This window comes from Manis javanica, chromosome 4, assembly GCF_040802235.1.
Source record: "Manis javanica isolate MJ-LG chromosome 4, MJ_LKY, whole genome shotgun sequence".
NCBI lineage: Eukaryota > Metazoa > Chordata > Mammalia > Pholidota > Manidae > Manis > Manis javanica.
In genome coordinates this window covers 158,529,026-158,544,134 of record NC_133159.1, presented here as the reverse complement: position 1 = coordinate 158,544,134, position 15,109 = coordinate 158,529,026, and the positions used below count along the sequence as shown (strand labels likewise).

Genomic DNA, 15,109 nt, shown 5'->3' with positions numbered 1-15,109 from the left:
TTCCTGTCTGCTCTCACCCTGCCCCTGCAGACCCGCAGCTCGCGCCACACTCAGGGAGCCCAGCCTGGGCTGGCAGATCAGGCAGCCAAACTGTCATACGCCTCAGCTGAGTCACTGGAGACCATGTCGGAGGCGGAGCTGCCCCTGGGTTTTAGTAGGATGAACCGCTTCCGACAGAGCCTGCCCCTCTCCCGCTCTGCCAGCCAGACCAAGCTGCGCTCACCAGGTACTTCACACCCCGTGCATCCTCCTCCTGGCCACTGGCTCCTCCCTCTGCTCTGCTTGCGCTGGAACCCTCTTTGTCCCCTTCACCACTCCATCTCTCCTCAACTGTTTCTCTAGGAAGCCTCTGGCTCCCTCTCCCACACCCTGATCCCCCACCTTCCAGTAATCTCTTCCCCTAGCTCCCCTTGTCTTAGCCCTCCTCCACCTCTTTCCCTCCCCTCTCCCTCAGTATTCCCTGCTCTATCCCTATCCTTTTTCTCTCCACGCCTCCTCTCTCCCTTGGGCCTCTCTCATACCCCGTTCAGCAGCCCCCCTTTCCTTCATCCCCTTCTTGCTCAACTGTCCCGCTCAGCAACGACTCCCTCTCAGTTGCTGTGCCGCCTGCTTCTGCCCCAATTCCATTTCCTCACCCAGGCTTCCAACTTGCCTGGGGTCGAGGAGGTGCCTGGAGGGACCGGCGGCATGAGTGCCTGGGTGCACCTGCACTCCGGGGCAGCGTCCGGCCTCAGACCCTGCCTCTGCAGGACCAGCGCGGCTCCCAAAGGCTCCCCTCCCTCCCCTGGCCGGCGGCGTGGTGGTGGTGGCACTGACCGCGAGGGCGGCGTCTCCTTCGCAGGGGTGCTGTTCCTGCAGTTCGGGGAGGAGACTCGGCGTGTGCACATCACGCACGAGGTCAGCAGCCTGGACACGCTGCACGCACTCATCGCTCACATGTTCCCGCAGAAGCTCACCATGGGCATGCTTAAGTCGCCCAACACCGCCATCCTCATCAAAGACGAGGCTCGCAACGTTTTCTACGAGCTGGAGGACGTCCGGTGGGCGTGGCCCCGGGGGGATGGGATGGGCTTCCCTTACTCCTCCAGAGAGGGGCTCTACTCACCTTGCTCCCCGGCCCCCTCAGGACCCAACGTCCCAGAGCCCTACCGCCCCGGCCCCTTGCTCGGTCCTTCCAGCCCCATCCCTGCCCCCTCTAAGTTATCCACGCCTGATAGTTCCCATTGGCTTGAGCTCAGCTGAAAATGGCGCGAGGTGGGCGGGGTGGAGGCAGCTGGGTGTGTGTGTTGGTAGCCAGACAGCCTGAGGCACGAGACCCACTGAGCGAGGCGCGAGGAAAGGGTTGGAGCTCCTGGCCCCTCTTGCCACCCCTCTTCCCTCGGCTTGGGATAGCTACCCTTCTCATCGCGGACCCCTCTGCACCTCCCTGTTCTCCCCAGGGACATCCAAGACCGCAGTATTATTAAGATCTATAGAAAGGAGCCACTCTACGCCGCCTTCCCTGGCTCACATCTCACCAACGGGGACCTCCGGGTATGGCTGGGGATGCCCAAGGCATTGGGGAGACTGGGAAAATGGGATTCCAGAGCACGGACTCTGGTCACTTGTCACCAGGGACCAGGCCCAATTTTAGAGAAGGGAACACAGAGGCTGAAGCAGAGGGCGGCCTCCACTAATTGTGGGTTCATGGATCCCTCCCTTCATCTGCCACTTTTCCCTCCTGTCTGTTCAGGATTTCTTGAACATACCTCTAGATATTCTTGGGGGCCTCTCTCAGGAGCCAGCCCTTCCCATTTTGCTTCCCCACCCCTCACCATAAGGTGGGTTGGGGTTGCCCCTCCATCCCTCTCCATCTGCCACTTCCTCCTCTATGCTGGGAAAGGGCCCACGATGCAGCAGGAGGGAGGGAAGGCAGAGAACCTTAGGGACTTCCCGAGCATTCGGGGGAACATGCTGGCTGCTCAAAGCAAGGGGCAAGAGGATCCGTCTGTGATCAGTACTGTGGGTTTTCGGGGCTGTCTTCTGCACAGAGAGAGATGGTGTATGCGTCGCGTGAGTCGTCCCCTACCCGGCGCCTCAACAACCTGTCGCCGGCCCCGCACCTGGCGTCCAGCTCGCCGCCACCGGGACTACCGTCCGGGCTGCCAACCGGGCTGCCGTCGGGTTCACCGTCGCGCTCGCGCCTCTCCTACGCCGGGGGCCGCCCTCCCTCCTACGCAGGGAGCCCGGTACATCACGCGGCTGAGCGGCTGGGAGGTGCTCCAGCCGCCCAGGGCGTCAGTCCCAGCCCCAGCGCCATCCTGGAGCGGCGCGACGTGAAGCCAGATGAGGACCTGGCGGGCAAGGCTGGCGGTATGGTGCTGGTGAAGGGTGAAGGTCTCTACGCCGACCCCTACGGGTTGCTACACGAGGGCCGCCTGAGCTTGGCTGCGGCCTCTGGCGACCCATTTGCCTACCCCGGCGCGGGCGGCCTCTACAAGCGCGGCTCAGTGCGCTCTCTCAGCACCTACTCCGCCGCCGCGCTGCAGTCCGACCTGGAGGACTCGTTGTACAAGGCGGCGGGTGGCGGCCCGCTCTACGGCGACGGCTACAGCTTCCGCCTGCCGCCCTCGTCGCCGCAGAAGCTGACCGACGTGGCGGCGCCTCCCGGAGGCCCCCAGCCGCCGCACAGCCCCTACTCGGGGCCGCCCAGTCGCGGCTCCCCGGTGCGCCAGTCCTTCCGCAAAGACTCGGGCTCCTCATCGGTCTTCGCAGAGAGCCCTGGGGGCAAGACCCGCAGCGCCGGGGGCTCCTCGACGGCCGGAGCTCCTCCTCCGGAGCTCTTCCCCGGGCCTGGGGACCGCCCGCTCGCTGGGTTTGGGACGCCTGTGCCAGCCAAGGACACGGAGACCAGGTGAGAGACGCTCGCGAGGCCTCAGAGCTGTGAGGTTTGGATGAGGAGAGCGGGCATGGCAGAACCCGTGGCAGGATTGTGTCCTGGACGCAGATGCCAGAGTCCTTTGTAGACCCGGAGTAGCCTTGAGGAGTCGCCAGGGTATCGTGGATGTGGCAGAGAAGGTACTGGTGAGGTGGAACTGCCATTTTCCTTCTAACTGCAAGACCTGAAAGGTGGACTAGAGGGTCCCAAACAAAGACTCTGGAGACCTGGGTTCGCACCCGTTCCCTGAGCGATTTCCCCACTAAAACTTGAAGCTGAACCAGCATTCTTTAGTGCCCTTTCTGCTCAGACACGGAATTTGCAGCCATGAGAGCTGTCCAGCACTGGGCCTGCTGAAGTCTACTGGGGAGGGGAATGGAGGCACATTCTGTTAGATAGCTTTGGAGCTGGGGAATTCTTGCCCATCATTCAGCTACCTCCTAGGGATGCAGGGCTGGAGAGGTAACAGGGCACTAACCTGTACCCCTGTGCCCTCAGGCAGTGCTGTTGAGAAGTGATTCACATTCACGCAGCTCTCTTGTGGCCTGTGGGCCAGGTGCTGTGCTGGGCACTGCCTGTGCCAAGTTGGACAAACCTAGTGCCTACTCTGTCTAGTGGGGGAGAAACATTAAAAACATTTGCACTTCCTTTGAGAGGGTGTACAGGTGGTGTGGGAGGAGGGACTTCTAGAGGCTGCTGGGAACTCTGGGATGGCTTCTGAGAGGAGGTGGGGAGGAGGGCATGTCAGGTAGGGGGAAGACAAGTGCAGAGGCACAGAGAGGCCTGGGTGGAGCCCATTAGGAAGCCAGGGGTGAGAGATGAGGCTGGCAAGGGAGGGGGTGACTGTCAGTTGGAGAAGGGCCTGACTCATATTAGGTGGGGACTATGAGCTTGATCCTTAGGCATTGTGACCCTTTGAATTGTCTCTGTGCTAGCAGCTGGGGAAGGAATAGTATTTCCTCTAATTGTCGATCTTAAGGATGAGGGGCTGGGTAGGAGGAGGATCCCCTGCCCACAGAAGGGGTTGCTCAAAGCCATAATCACTCTGCAGGGAGCGCATGGAGGCCATGGAAAAGCAGATTGCCAGTCTCACAGGCCTGGTGCAGAGTGCCCTACTACGAGGCTCGGAGCCTGAGACCCCCAGGTGAGGCTCTTCTAACACCACTGCCAGGGCCTGTGGTTGGGGCCTGAGGGAGGGGAAGTGGGCAGCAGGAGCCCTGGGCTTAGCTCTGCCAATTTCTCATTGTATGACTCTGGGCATGTCCCTTCCCTTCCCTGGGACTCCTGAGATCGGGGTACCCCAAGGAGATTATGTTTAGGTCTCATCCAGCCTGGATGACCTGGGCCAGTCAGACCTCTGATGGCCATCTTTTCTCTGTGCCACAGTGAGAAGATTGAAGGCTCCAATGGAGCAGCCACCCCTTCAGCACGTGAGTGACCCTTCCCCCTCCCTGCAGGTCCTTGCTCTCTCTGAGCCTCAGCTTCCTAATCTGTCAAGTGGGGATTAAGCCACAGCTACATCACCGAGATTCAGTGGGTTAAGTAATCACTTTAGCCCAAGGTGTCCTCACTCTGGTGCCTTGCTCCCCACAATAGGGCTGACCATCAGTTGGGGTAGGGAGTCAGAGCCACATGTCTATCTGGCTACTGTGGGGGTCGGGAGTGGAGATGACCTTGCCCCTGCCTCTCCAAGGCTCACGATTTGTTCCCTTTTTTCCATCCTCATGGTCCCTCTCGGCAGCCTGTGGGTCAGGTGGCCGGAGCAGCGGGGCCACCCCAGTGTCCGTTCCTCCTCCACCATCAGCCAGCAGCACCCCTGCAGGGCAACCTACAGCCATCAGTCGTTTGCAGATGCAGCTGCACCTGCGTGGCCTGCAGAACAGCACCAGTGACCTGCGCGGCCAACTACAGCAATTGCGTAAACTCCAGGTACTGCCACCTGCGAGGACTTGCCCCGTGCCCCGCCCCACAGGACCCGCCCCTCAGGACCCACCCACTCCCGCAGTTCTGGGTCCCACAAGCCCTGCCCCATCCCCTTACTCGCCGCTGGGCCCCTCTCTGAACCACTTTTCCTCTTCCTTTCTTCGAGCTCTCGCTCCCCCTCAGAGACTCCCCTGAGGGAATCTCTGCTCCCTCACCAAGCCCCCACTCATCTTTGTCCCCCTCACTGAGCACTCCTTCGTCTTCCCAAAATCCTCCCTGCTCTCGTGGAGCCCTACTCCACCCCACTAGCCCCCTCCCCTTGTCAGAATCCCTCTGGGCAGTCCTAGTTCCTTCCTGCCCCGCTTTCCTTTGCCCCTCCTCTACCTCGGGCGGAAGCCCTTCCCCAGATCCCCTCAGGTCCCCCTTCCGGAACCCAGTCTTCCTGCCCCGCCTGGCAGATGGTCCCACCAGTCAGGAGCCTGGCTCGCTGTGCCCGCTCCTGGAGAGGGCGCCAGGCCCATCAGGTGAGAATAATGAACAGAGACAAGCTAGAGAGGGGACAGAGAGTTGCCATCTGGGCAACAGGCTAAGATCTCGGGCTCCTCCGCCATTGCCCCAACTCGGCCCTAGAACTGAGTTCCAGCGTTAAGTCAGTCTTCCCATCCCAGCCACGGAAACTCTCAAACTCCAGCGCTTGAGTCCTTCATGGAAGCCACAGCGATTCAGCCGCAAGGTCGGCAAGGCCATGGAGAGGGCCACCCCTTGCCTCCCAAATATTCCCATCCTCTTCTCCTGCCTCTATACTTGCTCAGCACGTAACTTTGTCCTCCGCCTTCCACCAGGCTACCATTCGCTCCTACTCCGGGCCACAGCCTTGCAGGCGCACCTTCTGCATGGCCCAGACTAGCACTTCTCCCTCCACGACGCCAGTGCCTTTCTCCTCCAGCCTCTCTTCTTTCCCAGAACTTAGCCCGCGGCCTCCACCTCCACCCCACCTCATCCTTTTGCTGTTGCTCACGGCCACAGCCAAGCAGCCGCACTTTCTGTGGAGGCCGCCCGGCATCGGGCTGTCCTCTGCCCGCCTCCTCCTGCCCCTTTCCCTGTTGCGCGCCCACATTCCTTCCACGCGGGTCCATCAGTCCATCTGCGACCCGCAGCTCCAGAACCTGGAGTCGTTGCGCGTGTTGCTGAAGGGCACGGAGGCGGAGCTGAGCATGCGCGTGTCGGAGGCGGCGCGGCGACAGGAGGACCCGCTGCAGCGGCAGCGCACCCTGGTGGAGGAGGAGCGGCTGCGCTACCTCAACGACGAGGAGCTCATTACCCAGCAGCTCAAGTGAGGGTCCAGCTGCGGAGGGAGGACTTGTGGGTGCGGCCTAAGTGTCCCACAACCTGGTTTTAGTGGGAGGCACAAGTGTGATTCACCTCCTTGTGAATCACAGCTGACGTTGGTCTGTTCCGAGTCCTTATTTCCTTCTCCGTGGCCTGATTTCTCTGTGACCCACAAACCTTTGGCCATCTGGCACAATTCCTGATTTCCTTTTTCTGGCTTGATGCCCGCTTTTGCTATGGTCTTGCCTCCTAATGCTTCACAGTCTGGCTTCCCCAGGGCCTGCAGCCTTACTCTTCTGTGGCCAGCTGCCCAATTTCACTCTGCCCTCTGCCTGTGTTCATTCCGGCCTGTGACCTGTACACACTGACTCTGGGATAGAGTATTCAGATGGAACATTCAGGTATTGCCAGCTTGGTCAGCTTAGTGACCAGCAACAGCTGCCACCACTCCAATCCCCTGATCTCTGAGGCCAGGGATAGCCAAGGCAAACTGTCTTCCCATCCTAGTGCTGCTGAAGCAGGGCTCTAGCTTTTACAGAAGGAATGAGGAATAGAAAACACTCTGCCTTCAAATGCTAAGACATGGAAGTGCTAACAGAAGACAGTTCTCTTATCCAAATTTAGCAAATAGGCTGTCTGGTCAAGATTTGGTTGTCTGGTACAGTTGAAGGGAGATGCTGCTTTTCACTGTTTATCCACTAAGTAAGACCCTGTCCCACTGCAGCCTTCCCTTGTCAGCCACTGGGGCCTGAGACAGAGGATTTTTTCTTTCCTATGGCCTCCCTTGGTGGCAGGGCACAAGGGGACCTGAAGTCCTTCTTAGCACAGCAGCTATGTGATCAGGGCCATTTCTGCTCTTCTTTGCACTTTGGCTTCCTATCTGTGCTCAGTGTTAAGATTTTTCCAGAGAGAGTGTGGGATGTACTGGCCAGTGATTCAGGGAGCCAGGAGAGGCTACACAGAGAAGCCCAGCTTTCTCACCAAGTCATATGTGGTTGCACAACTTGCAAGGGGATCCTTGAGAAGGGACCCTTAGGCCCACACAGGCTGGTGGTACCTGTGCATTTCAGTAAGGCATAAGACAAAGATTCTCATGACCCCTAGTAGCTGATGAAATAAGGGGACATCTCCTTGGAACTAAGCTGGTAACAGCCACCGCATCACTCCAGGTGTGAAAGCTTAGTGGCAGGTCCAGTCAGATCTCCAAGTAGACTGATGGTGGCCACCATCCCTTATCCAGGGAATTCCATCTATCCAACTTTCCTATCCTCTCCTTACCCTTTTGCATTCAACATAGAAGAGCTGGGTTGAAATTTTCAAAAGGAACTTTATTGAGACATTAAAGGAAAATAAAAGGAAATAAAAAAGCACAGAGACAGAAGAGATGAAAGGACAGATATATGCTCTGTCAGATGAGTGTCTGGTCCTGAGCTTCCTGGGGGCCTTGCTTCTCCAGAAATACACAGACTGTCCTCCCCCTGCCCTATTATCAAACCCATTATTCAGGATGCTCACTTGAGAGAGCTTGGAGGCTGACATACTGTTTCTGGCAGGATTCTTCATCCACTTTGAAGGGGGCTCCAGACTTTTTTGGGTGGGGCCTGGACTGGGCTGCACACCAGCCATGCAGGGGTTCCAGCTTGGCTATGAGAGCCCTCCCTGTCCAGTTCCCATACCCGCCCAGGTATGAGATCAGCCAGGAGGCCCATCCTTACTCTCCTCTAGCTGCAGCCCCTGTACACTTGCTCTTGCTCTGCCGCTTCCTCTTGCCCTGGCACTTTGCTGGAAGTTAAGGCCAATTCTGGGCTTCATTCAGCTTGGCTTGCTCACTTTTCTGTCTAGCCAACCACTTGAGCTCTGTCTAGGCATTGCCCTTAGGGGAAGCCTCTGCTGACTGAGTCCTTCTGGCCTCTGAAGTCTAACTTGACCTAATCCAAGGCTGGCTTTCTAGGCAAGTGACCTGCATAGCCACAGGGCCTCATGATCATAAGGGCCCCATGCTCAATTTACTGCTCTGTTATTACTATCTTGAAATACTAAGTAATTTTTTAACTAGGAACAAAATCATTTTGCATTGGGCCCTGCTAATTATATAGCTGGTTCAATCCTGACCCTCCCCTCTCAACCCCTCCAGTACAAAACCTGGATCTGGAAAGCCTGATCACTTTCTGCCCTAGTGTCTAGAGTTGGGGTGGTTTGGGACTCATTTGAAGAACCTGCCCAAGTTAGAGGCCACAAAACTTTGGCAGATTCTATGATCAGAAAATCAAAGTGCTAATTGAGCCTAAGAGGAACCTAGTCCTCCTGCCTGAGAGTTGCAGTGTTGTCTCCTCCTGGAAGCCTACCTGAGTCTTCCTTTAAGTGGGAGTCTCTTACCCCTCAGAGGGATGTTTGGAAGTGACAGTTTTACAAAACTGGCACACCCTGAGCCAGGCAAGCATCACACGCAGCAGGGGAGAGTTGTTCTTTCCCATGTGGCAGGGAGAGGGCTGGGTGGGATGGTGACAGGCGTAGGCTGGTGCTAGTCCAGTGTGGAAGTGAGAGGCAGCAGAACCCAGTGGCTGAAGTCAGATTCTGCTTGGCTGCAAAATAGTTATGTGACCTTAGACAAGTTACTTAATCTCACAGAGTTCCACCCCCACCAAACCGTTTTTTTATGTTAAAGCCTATTGTATTAGCTAGGGTTGCTGCTACAACAAATTGTAAATGGTCCAAAACTAATAGATATTAGAAAGATATCTTTCTTTCTCATGGAACAGTATTGGGTGGGTTAGTGGAAAGACCATCCTTCATGCAGTCTCTCAGGGACCCAGAGGCCAATGGAGGTTTTGCCGTGTTCCATACGTGCCTTTTGAGATCACCCACAGGGTCACTATCTTTCAGCCAACAGGAAGGGGAAAAAACCATGGAGGAGTTTACATGGGAAATTTTTATGGGGCCAGGCCTGGAAGCAGTATCCCTTCCACTCACACTCTATTGCCTAGACCTCAGTCAGTGGTTACTTCTAACGGCAAAGGAGGCTGGGAAATGTAGTCTAGTGTCTGAGCAATTATTGGTCTATGTGTAAACTGGGGGTAATAATGATTCCCACTCACAGGACTTATTGTGAGGATTAAATAAGGCAAGTGAGAGGCTGAATGTGGCACCCAGCATACAGTCAATGCTTCATACAATACAAGATAGCTCTTTAAATGGAAGTGCTGAGTCACAGGATTTTTTCCTTGCTCCAGCATGGTCTGTCTTTTCATTTGCTAGTTGGATGAAAGATGTATAAAGCATGCTGATAAGACTGGCTGATGACACCGAGCTTTGAGGGGGAACAAATCTGTTGGATGGTAGAACTGAATTTCAAAAGTTGTTCCCACCTGGATCGTTGGCTGAACTTCAACAGATGGGATTTGACAGGAATGTACATAAAGTCCTGCATGTGGGTCAGGGCCGTCTGTGACTCAAGTACAGAACTGAGATGATCTACCTGGGCAGCAGTTCCTTCTTTCACTTATTCATTTATTCCACAATTATTTACTGAACCTCTGTTCTGCTCCAGGCACCATGCCAGGTGCTGGGAATCAGAGATGAAAGAATCTGGAAGACATGGTCCTGCCTGCCAGGAGTTACTCAGCTCAGCAAACAGGAGCTCCAGGGGTTTGGGAGGCAGGAAGCAGATCCCCAACCCTAAGTATAGAGAGTGGGAGAGAGGGTCCCAGAGATAGTAGGTAATGTCCAAGATCTCTCTGCTGGGATGACAGAGCTGAATTTGGAATCTGGATCTGACTCTAGAGTCAGATTTCAACTGCTACCCTGAAGCCTTTCTTGGTTGCACTGAAGAGTTTGGATTTTAGCCTCAGAACAATGGGATCCACTTAGGATTCAACATGGAGTGGTGACTTGGTCTGGTTTACATTTTAGAAAGATATGGGGTTTTAAATGATACAAGCTCAGCATAAACCAGCTGAAAATTGAAACCAGTTTTGTCCTCAAGGAAAGAGAATGATTATCTGGATCACTCGAGAAAAGGTGGATGGACATGGCAGTGCCACCCTGCAGGAGAAGAGACCCCTTAGGAACACACACAGCTGCCTGCAGTTTCTGCAAGGCAACCAAGTTCTCTGCTGCTTTCTTGGCAGAATGAGAGTCAGAGGATGCAAGTTACGAGGAGGGAGATTTAGGCTAATGTTGCTAATGATCAGAACTTCAAAGCGGGGGTAGGGTCTCAGGGCACCTATTAGGGAATTCTTCTGAGGCCTCATCGCTGAGGTTTAGCATTTCTGGTTTCATCTGGGCGTGATTTCACCTGGTGGATGGGTTTTAATTTTGATCTGATTGGTGGTCTGAAAGCAGCTGCCCAACTGCGGGGGGATGCGCTGGGGCCAGGGGAGCTGAGAGGGTCTCCCTGTGGCTGCAGTGACCTGGAAAAGTCAGTGGAGAAGATCCAGAGGGACGTTTCCCACAACCACCGGCTGGTGCCTGGGCCCGAGCTGGAGGAGAAGGCACTGGTGCTGAAGCAGCTTGGGGAGACACTGACTGAGCTCAAGGGTGAGCCCGGGGTCCAGCGAGTGTAGCCGTGGTCCAGGGTGGGGCCCCTGCTGCACCCCCACTCCTGCCCCCAGGCGCTACCTTCCCTGCTGCTCATCCTTCCAGTCCTCCGAGCCACATCCTCCCCAGCTCATTCCTTCTGGGCCTGCAGCTCACTTCCCAGGTCTGCAGAGCAAGATGCGGGTTGTGCTGCGTGTGGAGGTGGAGGCTGTGAAGTTCCTGAAGGAGGAGCCGCAGCGCCTGGACGGGCTACTCAAGCGCTGCCGTGGGGTCACAGACACGCTGGCCCAGATCCGAAGGTCATTCTATCTCTGACCTCTTATCTCTGACCTCCAATTTCCAGTAGAGTCACACACTGGGCCCAGATCGATAGATCAGTTTGACCCCTTATCCATACTCCCCAGAGGTCACTGATGTGCCGACTGGATCTGCACCTCAGCACTGACCCATGACCCCACTCACATTGTAGGCTTGGCAGTGTCTCATACTGATAGTCACTTCTCCCAGGCTCTCCCATCTGTCTTGCAGAATCCCAGAGCATGCCTCATGCCCCACCTTGCTCAGACCCAGCTTCTCTCCCAAGGAGCCACCACCCTGCTGGCCTCACAGCTGCTCCTAACTCTCCCAACCCCAGGCAAGTGGATGAGGGTGTGTGGCCACCCCCCAACAGCCTCCTGAACCAGTCCCCCAAGAAGGTGATGGCTGAGACTGACTTCAACAAGACCTTGGACTTTGAAATGCCACCCCCGAGCCCTCCACTGAACCTCCATGAACTGAGTGGGCCGGCTGAGGGAGCCCCGACTACCCCCAAGGGGATCAACCCCACCAAAGGCCTGGACACTCCTGGCAAGAGAAGCATGGACAAGGCTGTGTCTGTTGAGGTGCTGGGCCCTGGATGGGGGGCATGAGCTAGGCCCAAGGTTCTCACCACCATCCTGGGCTGGGAAGTGCTGATGCATGGGTACTTCTACCCTGGGGAGGGAAGCATATTGAGGTGATATTAATCCTGTTAGATTGAAAAGTATCTTGTGAAGCTAAAATAGTTAAGGCAGTGTGGTGTTAGCATCAGAATAGACTGTGTGGTCAGTGGAACAGAATGGAATGCCCCACAACAGGCCTGTGTATATTCAGAGAGTAGCGCATAATGAAGGTGGCATTGCAGACTCATGGGGAAGGCATGTAGTATACAAGGAGGAATCCATGGGTTCTCAGGGGCCAGGCCAAATGTGAGGCTTCCTTTTCTCTTCCTTGCACATGTGGCCGGGGGAGGGGCTCAGGCCCCAGAGGTCCAGCAGTAGGGCAGCTGTGGCAGTCCTGACTCTCACCCCTCCTCTCAAGGCTGCTGAGCGGGACTGGGAGGAGAAGCGGGCAGCCCTGACCCAGTACAGTGCCAAGGACATCAACCGGCTGCTGGAAGAGACACAGGCGGAGCTGCTGAAGGCCATCCCTGACCTGGACTGTGCGAGCAAGGCCCACTCGGGCCTGGCCCCCACCCCTGACCACAAGCCCCCCAAGGTCCCTCACGGCCAGAAGGCAGCCCCCCGGACAGAGCCCAGTGGGAGGAGGGGCTCAGGTATGGGGGCAGGTAGGGGCTGGTGAAGTGTCCAGGGGAGGGGAGCTTTATCTTCAGGAGCTCCCAGGTTGATGGGGAGACTTGGCATGAGGATCTTGGTGGTCAGGCTGCCAGAGAAGGCAGGTGCTGGGATGTCTAGCCAGGATGGGGTACAGCTGGCCTCCATCCGGGCTCTTCCCACTGCCCTGACTGCTGCTGAGAGATCCATGCAGGGAGGAAGAGCAAGTCCAGGCACAGTCATTGCCTGTACACATTCTGAGCGAACGCATGCCCTGGGCTAGGCTCTGCTGAGGTCGGGTACAGCTGATCTGCACGGACTTGGTACGTGTGTTCCCTGAGGCTGTGAACTCACAGTGGAGGCAGAAATCTGAACCAGAAATGGCAATGTTATTCATTCATTTATTCACTCCTGACACACATTTGTTAAGCCCCTACTGTATGGTCAGTGCTGGGGACAAGGAGATAAGACATTGCTTGCTTTCAAGTTTTAAATTTAGTGGAGAGTAATACTAACAATTTATGTCTTTTAAGCACTTACTATATGACAAGAACTGCTCCAGATACTTTTTATATATTAATCTTTATAATTTTGCAACAACCTCAGGAAACAGATATGGTAATTATTCCCATTTTACAGGTGAGGAAATGAAGGCTCCATCTAGTTAAGTAATCTCCCATACGTAGTGTGTAAACCAGAAATAGGAGCAGGTGCTAAACACAGGTGTAGAGGTGAGCTCCTTGCTGTGTGTTTTGTGTTGCTGAGCAGGGGTCCAGGCGAGAATGTAGCCTGCAGAGCGGAGGCTGAAAGACTGGCAGCAGGGAGGGGGCTGGATCAAAGGGCTTGGACATGGTTTGGGGTAATGGGGAACCACTGGGCGATGAAAGGCAGAGTATCAGGTTTGAGTGGCTCTTCTGTAGGTCACTCTGGAAATGGCTCCCACCCCCATAATTGGGGAAGGGAGAGCCTGGTGTGGGGAGTCAGGCTGTGGCAATAGTAACTGCTCTCTCTTGATGGAGAAAAGATGATCTGTACCAGGGCTGAGGGCCAGCAGGGAAAGAGGTGGATTAGAGCCACGCTTCTCAAACTTGAACGTGCATGTGAAATCACCTAGAGGATCTGTCAAAACGAGGATTCTGATTCAGGAGCTCTGGGTGGGACCTGAGCTTCTGCATTTCTGACAAGCTCCCAGGTGCTGCCAGTCTGCAGACTGAAGACCGCACTTTGAGTAGCAGAGGCTGAGAATGCTGTAAGGGGAGGAGCAATGGGGTTGGCACTGAACTGTCTGGGGAGGTCAGAGAGGAGGAGGAGGAGGACAGCCTTTGTCCTTTCCCCTGAGCTTTCCTCCCCCTCCTCTCTGGAGGAAGAAGCCAGGTGTATCCCCTTGGAGTCAGATGTGGCTCACAGACTCCAGTGCTCTGGGTCGCCTGACCCCAGCCTCCTGGCTGCCTGCAGATGAGCTGACCGTGCCCCGGTACCGCACAGAGAAGCCATCCAAGTCACCCCCGCCACCCCCTCCACGCCGGAGCTTCCCGTCCTCCCACGGCCTGACCACCACGCGCACTGGGGAGGTTGTGGTCACCAGCAAGAAGGACTCAGCCTTCATCAAGGTACCACCCCTTGAGCCAGGGGGCCAAGGGGTTGGGCTGGGGGATGCCCAACATGACCTCTGGAGGCTCTCTGGGGTGGTCCCCTCTCTCAGAGGAAGTGGACAGAAAGAGAGAGGCTGGTCAGTGGTGACTCTCCGTCCAGCTTGGGCTCCCGCCATGGGAAGGGGCCATCCTGGCAGGGGACAGAAGAAGTAGCAGATAAGCAGCTGGGTCAGGAGATGGTCTGGAGTTGGTGGGGCCTAGGAGGTGAGCTGGTGCTGGATTGGGGCAGAGCCTGCTCTTGATGGGGGCTGGGCCTTGCAGAAGGCTGAGTCCGAGGAGCTGGAGGTGCAGAAGCCCCAAGTGAAGCTGCGCCGGACAGTGTCCGAGGTGGCCCGCCCAGCCTCCACGCCACCCATCATGGCCTCTGCCATCAAGGATGAGGACGATGAGGACCGCATCATTGCAGAGCTGGAGGTGGGTCAGGGGTACACCTGGCCCCCGAGTCATCCATCAGGCCCAGTCCCTTTCCCTGCCAAGCCAATCCAGGGTGAGGTGACTGGACTAGGTCAGGTGCATGGACTCTTGGGCTCCCTGCTGAGTGCTGGTCTGTTCAGGACCCCATCCTTCTTGCTTCGATTTCTTCTCCACTGTGAAATGGGGGAGAGGGGTCTTAAGTTCCTCCTTGCATGTTTGAGTTTTTTAATTGTACTCTCTTGAGACCCCCAGCTGCTCCAAGACCCCCTGTGTTCTGAGACCCCCTCATCCCCAAATATTCTGAGAACAGAGTGCTTGAATACCTTCATACCAAGTGCCGTGAGACCCTCCCAGTGGGATAGTCACCCAAACTCAGGTGTTCTCAGCTCCCTTCTGCAAACGGCTGGGGTCCCTGGGTTACCAGGGCCTCTGGAAGAAGAGAAAAAGTAGAGGGCAGAGCATCTGCTGACCATGTTGAGGGGCCAAGGAGTGAGTTTGGGATTCCAGTGCCAGTCCAGGCCACTTCCCTGGGCCGTGGGCCAGCGCCTCCCACCCCAGCCCCTTCCTCCAAACCTGCCCCCACCTTCTGCTCCCCAGGTGTTTGAAAGAAGCTCAGTGTCTTCCCTACCCCCCACGCCCCGCCGCCAGCTGATCCCCACCTTGCTGTCCCCCCAGGATCTGGGGTCCCCTGTGGGCTCAGCCCCGGGCCCTACGTGGAAGGTAATGGGCTGCCCCCCACCTCTCACGGCTCTCTCTCTGCCTGTGCC

The 15,109-nt window shown here is 56.3% G+C and overlaps 1 protein-coding gene across 29 annotated transcripts in view; it reads left to right on the top strand.

Annotated features, from left to right (window-relative positions):
• The window catches only part of SRCIN1 (SRC kinase signaling inhibitor 1), a 65,464-nt gene that overhangs the window by 39,868 nt on the left and 10,487 nt on the right, over positions 1 to 15,109 (top strand). For 27 of the 29 annotated variants that reach the window (XR_012130734.1, XR_012130735.1, XR_012130736.1 and 24 more), the window contains 15 exons: positions 31 to 226; positions 842 to 1,040; positions 1,440 to 1,533; positions 2,031 to 2,893; positions 3,969 to 4,061; positions 4,304 to 4,347; positions 4,659 to 4,846; positions 5,998 to 6,173; positions 10,575 to 10,705; positions 10,857 to 11,004; positions 11,340 to 11,586; positions 12,044 to 12,278; positions 13,732 to 13,886; positions 14,190 to 14,342; positions 14,940 to 15,062. Coding sequence is in view for 26 of the 29 variants with exons in the window: in XM_073235514.1 (XP_073091615.1) it covers positions 31 to 226; positions 842 to 1,040; positions 1,440 to 1,533; positions 2,031 to 2,893; positions 3,969 to 4,061; positions 4,304 to 4,347; positions 4,659 to 4,846; positions 5,998 to 6,173; positions 10,575 to 10,705; positions 10,857 to 11,004; positions 11,340 to 11,586; positions 12,044 to 12,278; positions 13,732 to 13,886; positions 14,190 to 14,342; positions 14,940 to 15,062 (3,045 nt within the window). In the remaining 3 variants the exon portion in view is untranslated. The remainder of the gene's footprint in view (positions 1 to 30; positions 227 to 841; positions 1,041 to 1,439; positions 1,534 to 2,030; positions 2,894 to 3,968; positions 4,062 to 4,303; positions 4,348 to 4,658; positions 4,847 to 5,997; positions 6,174 to 10,574; positions 10,706 to 10,856; positions 11,005 to 11,339; positions 11,587 to 12,043; positions 12,279 to 13,731; positions 13,887 to 14,189; positions 14,343 to 14,939; positions 15,063 to 15,109) is intronic. The other 2 variants (XM_036990887.2, XM_073235521.1) reach the window with 2 other exon arrangements.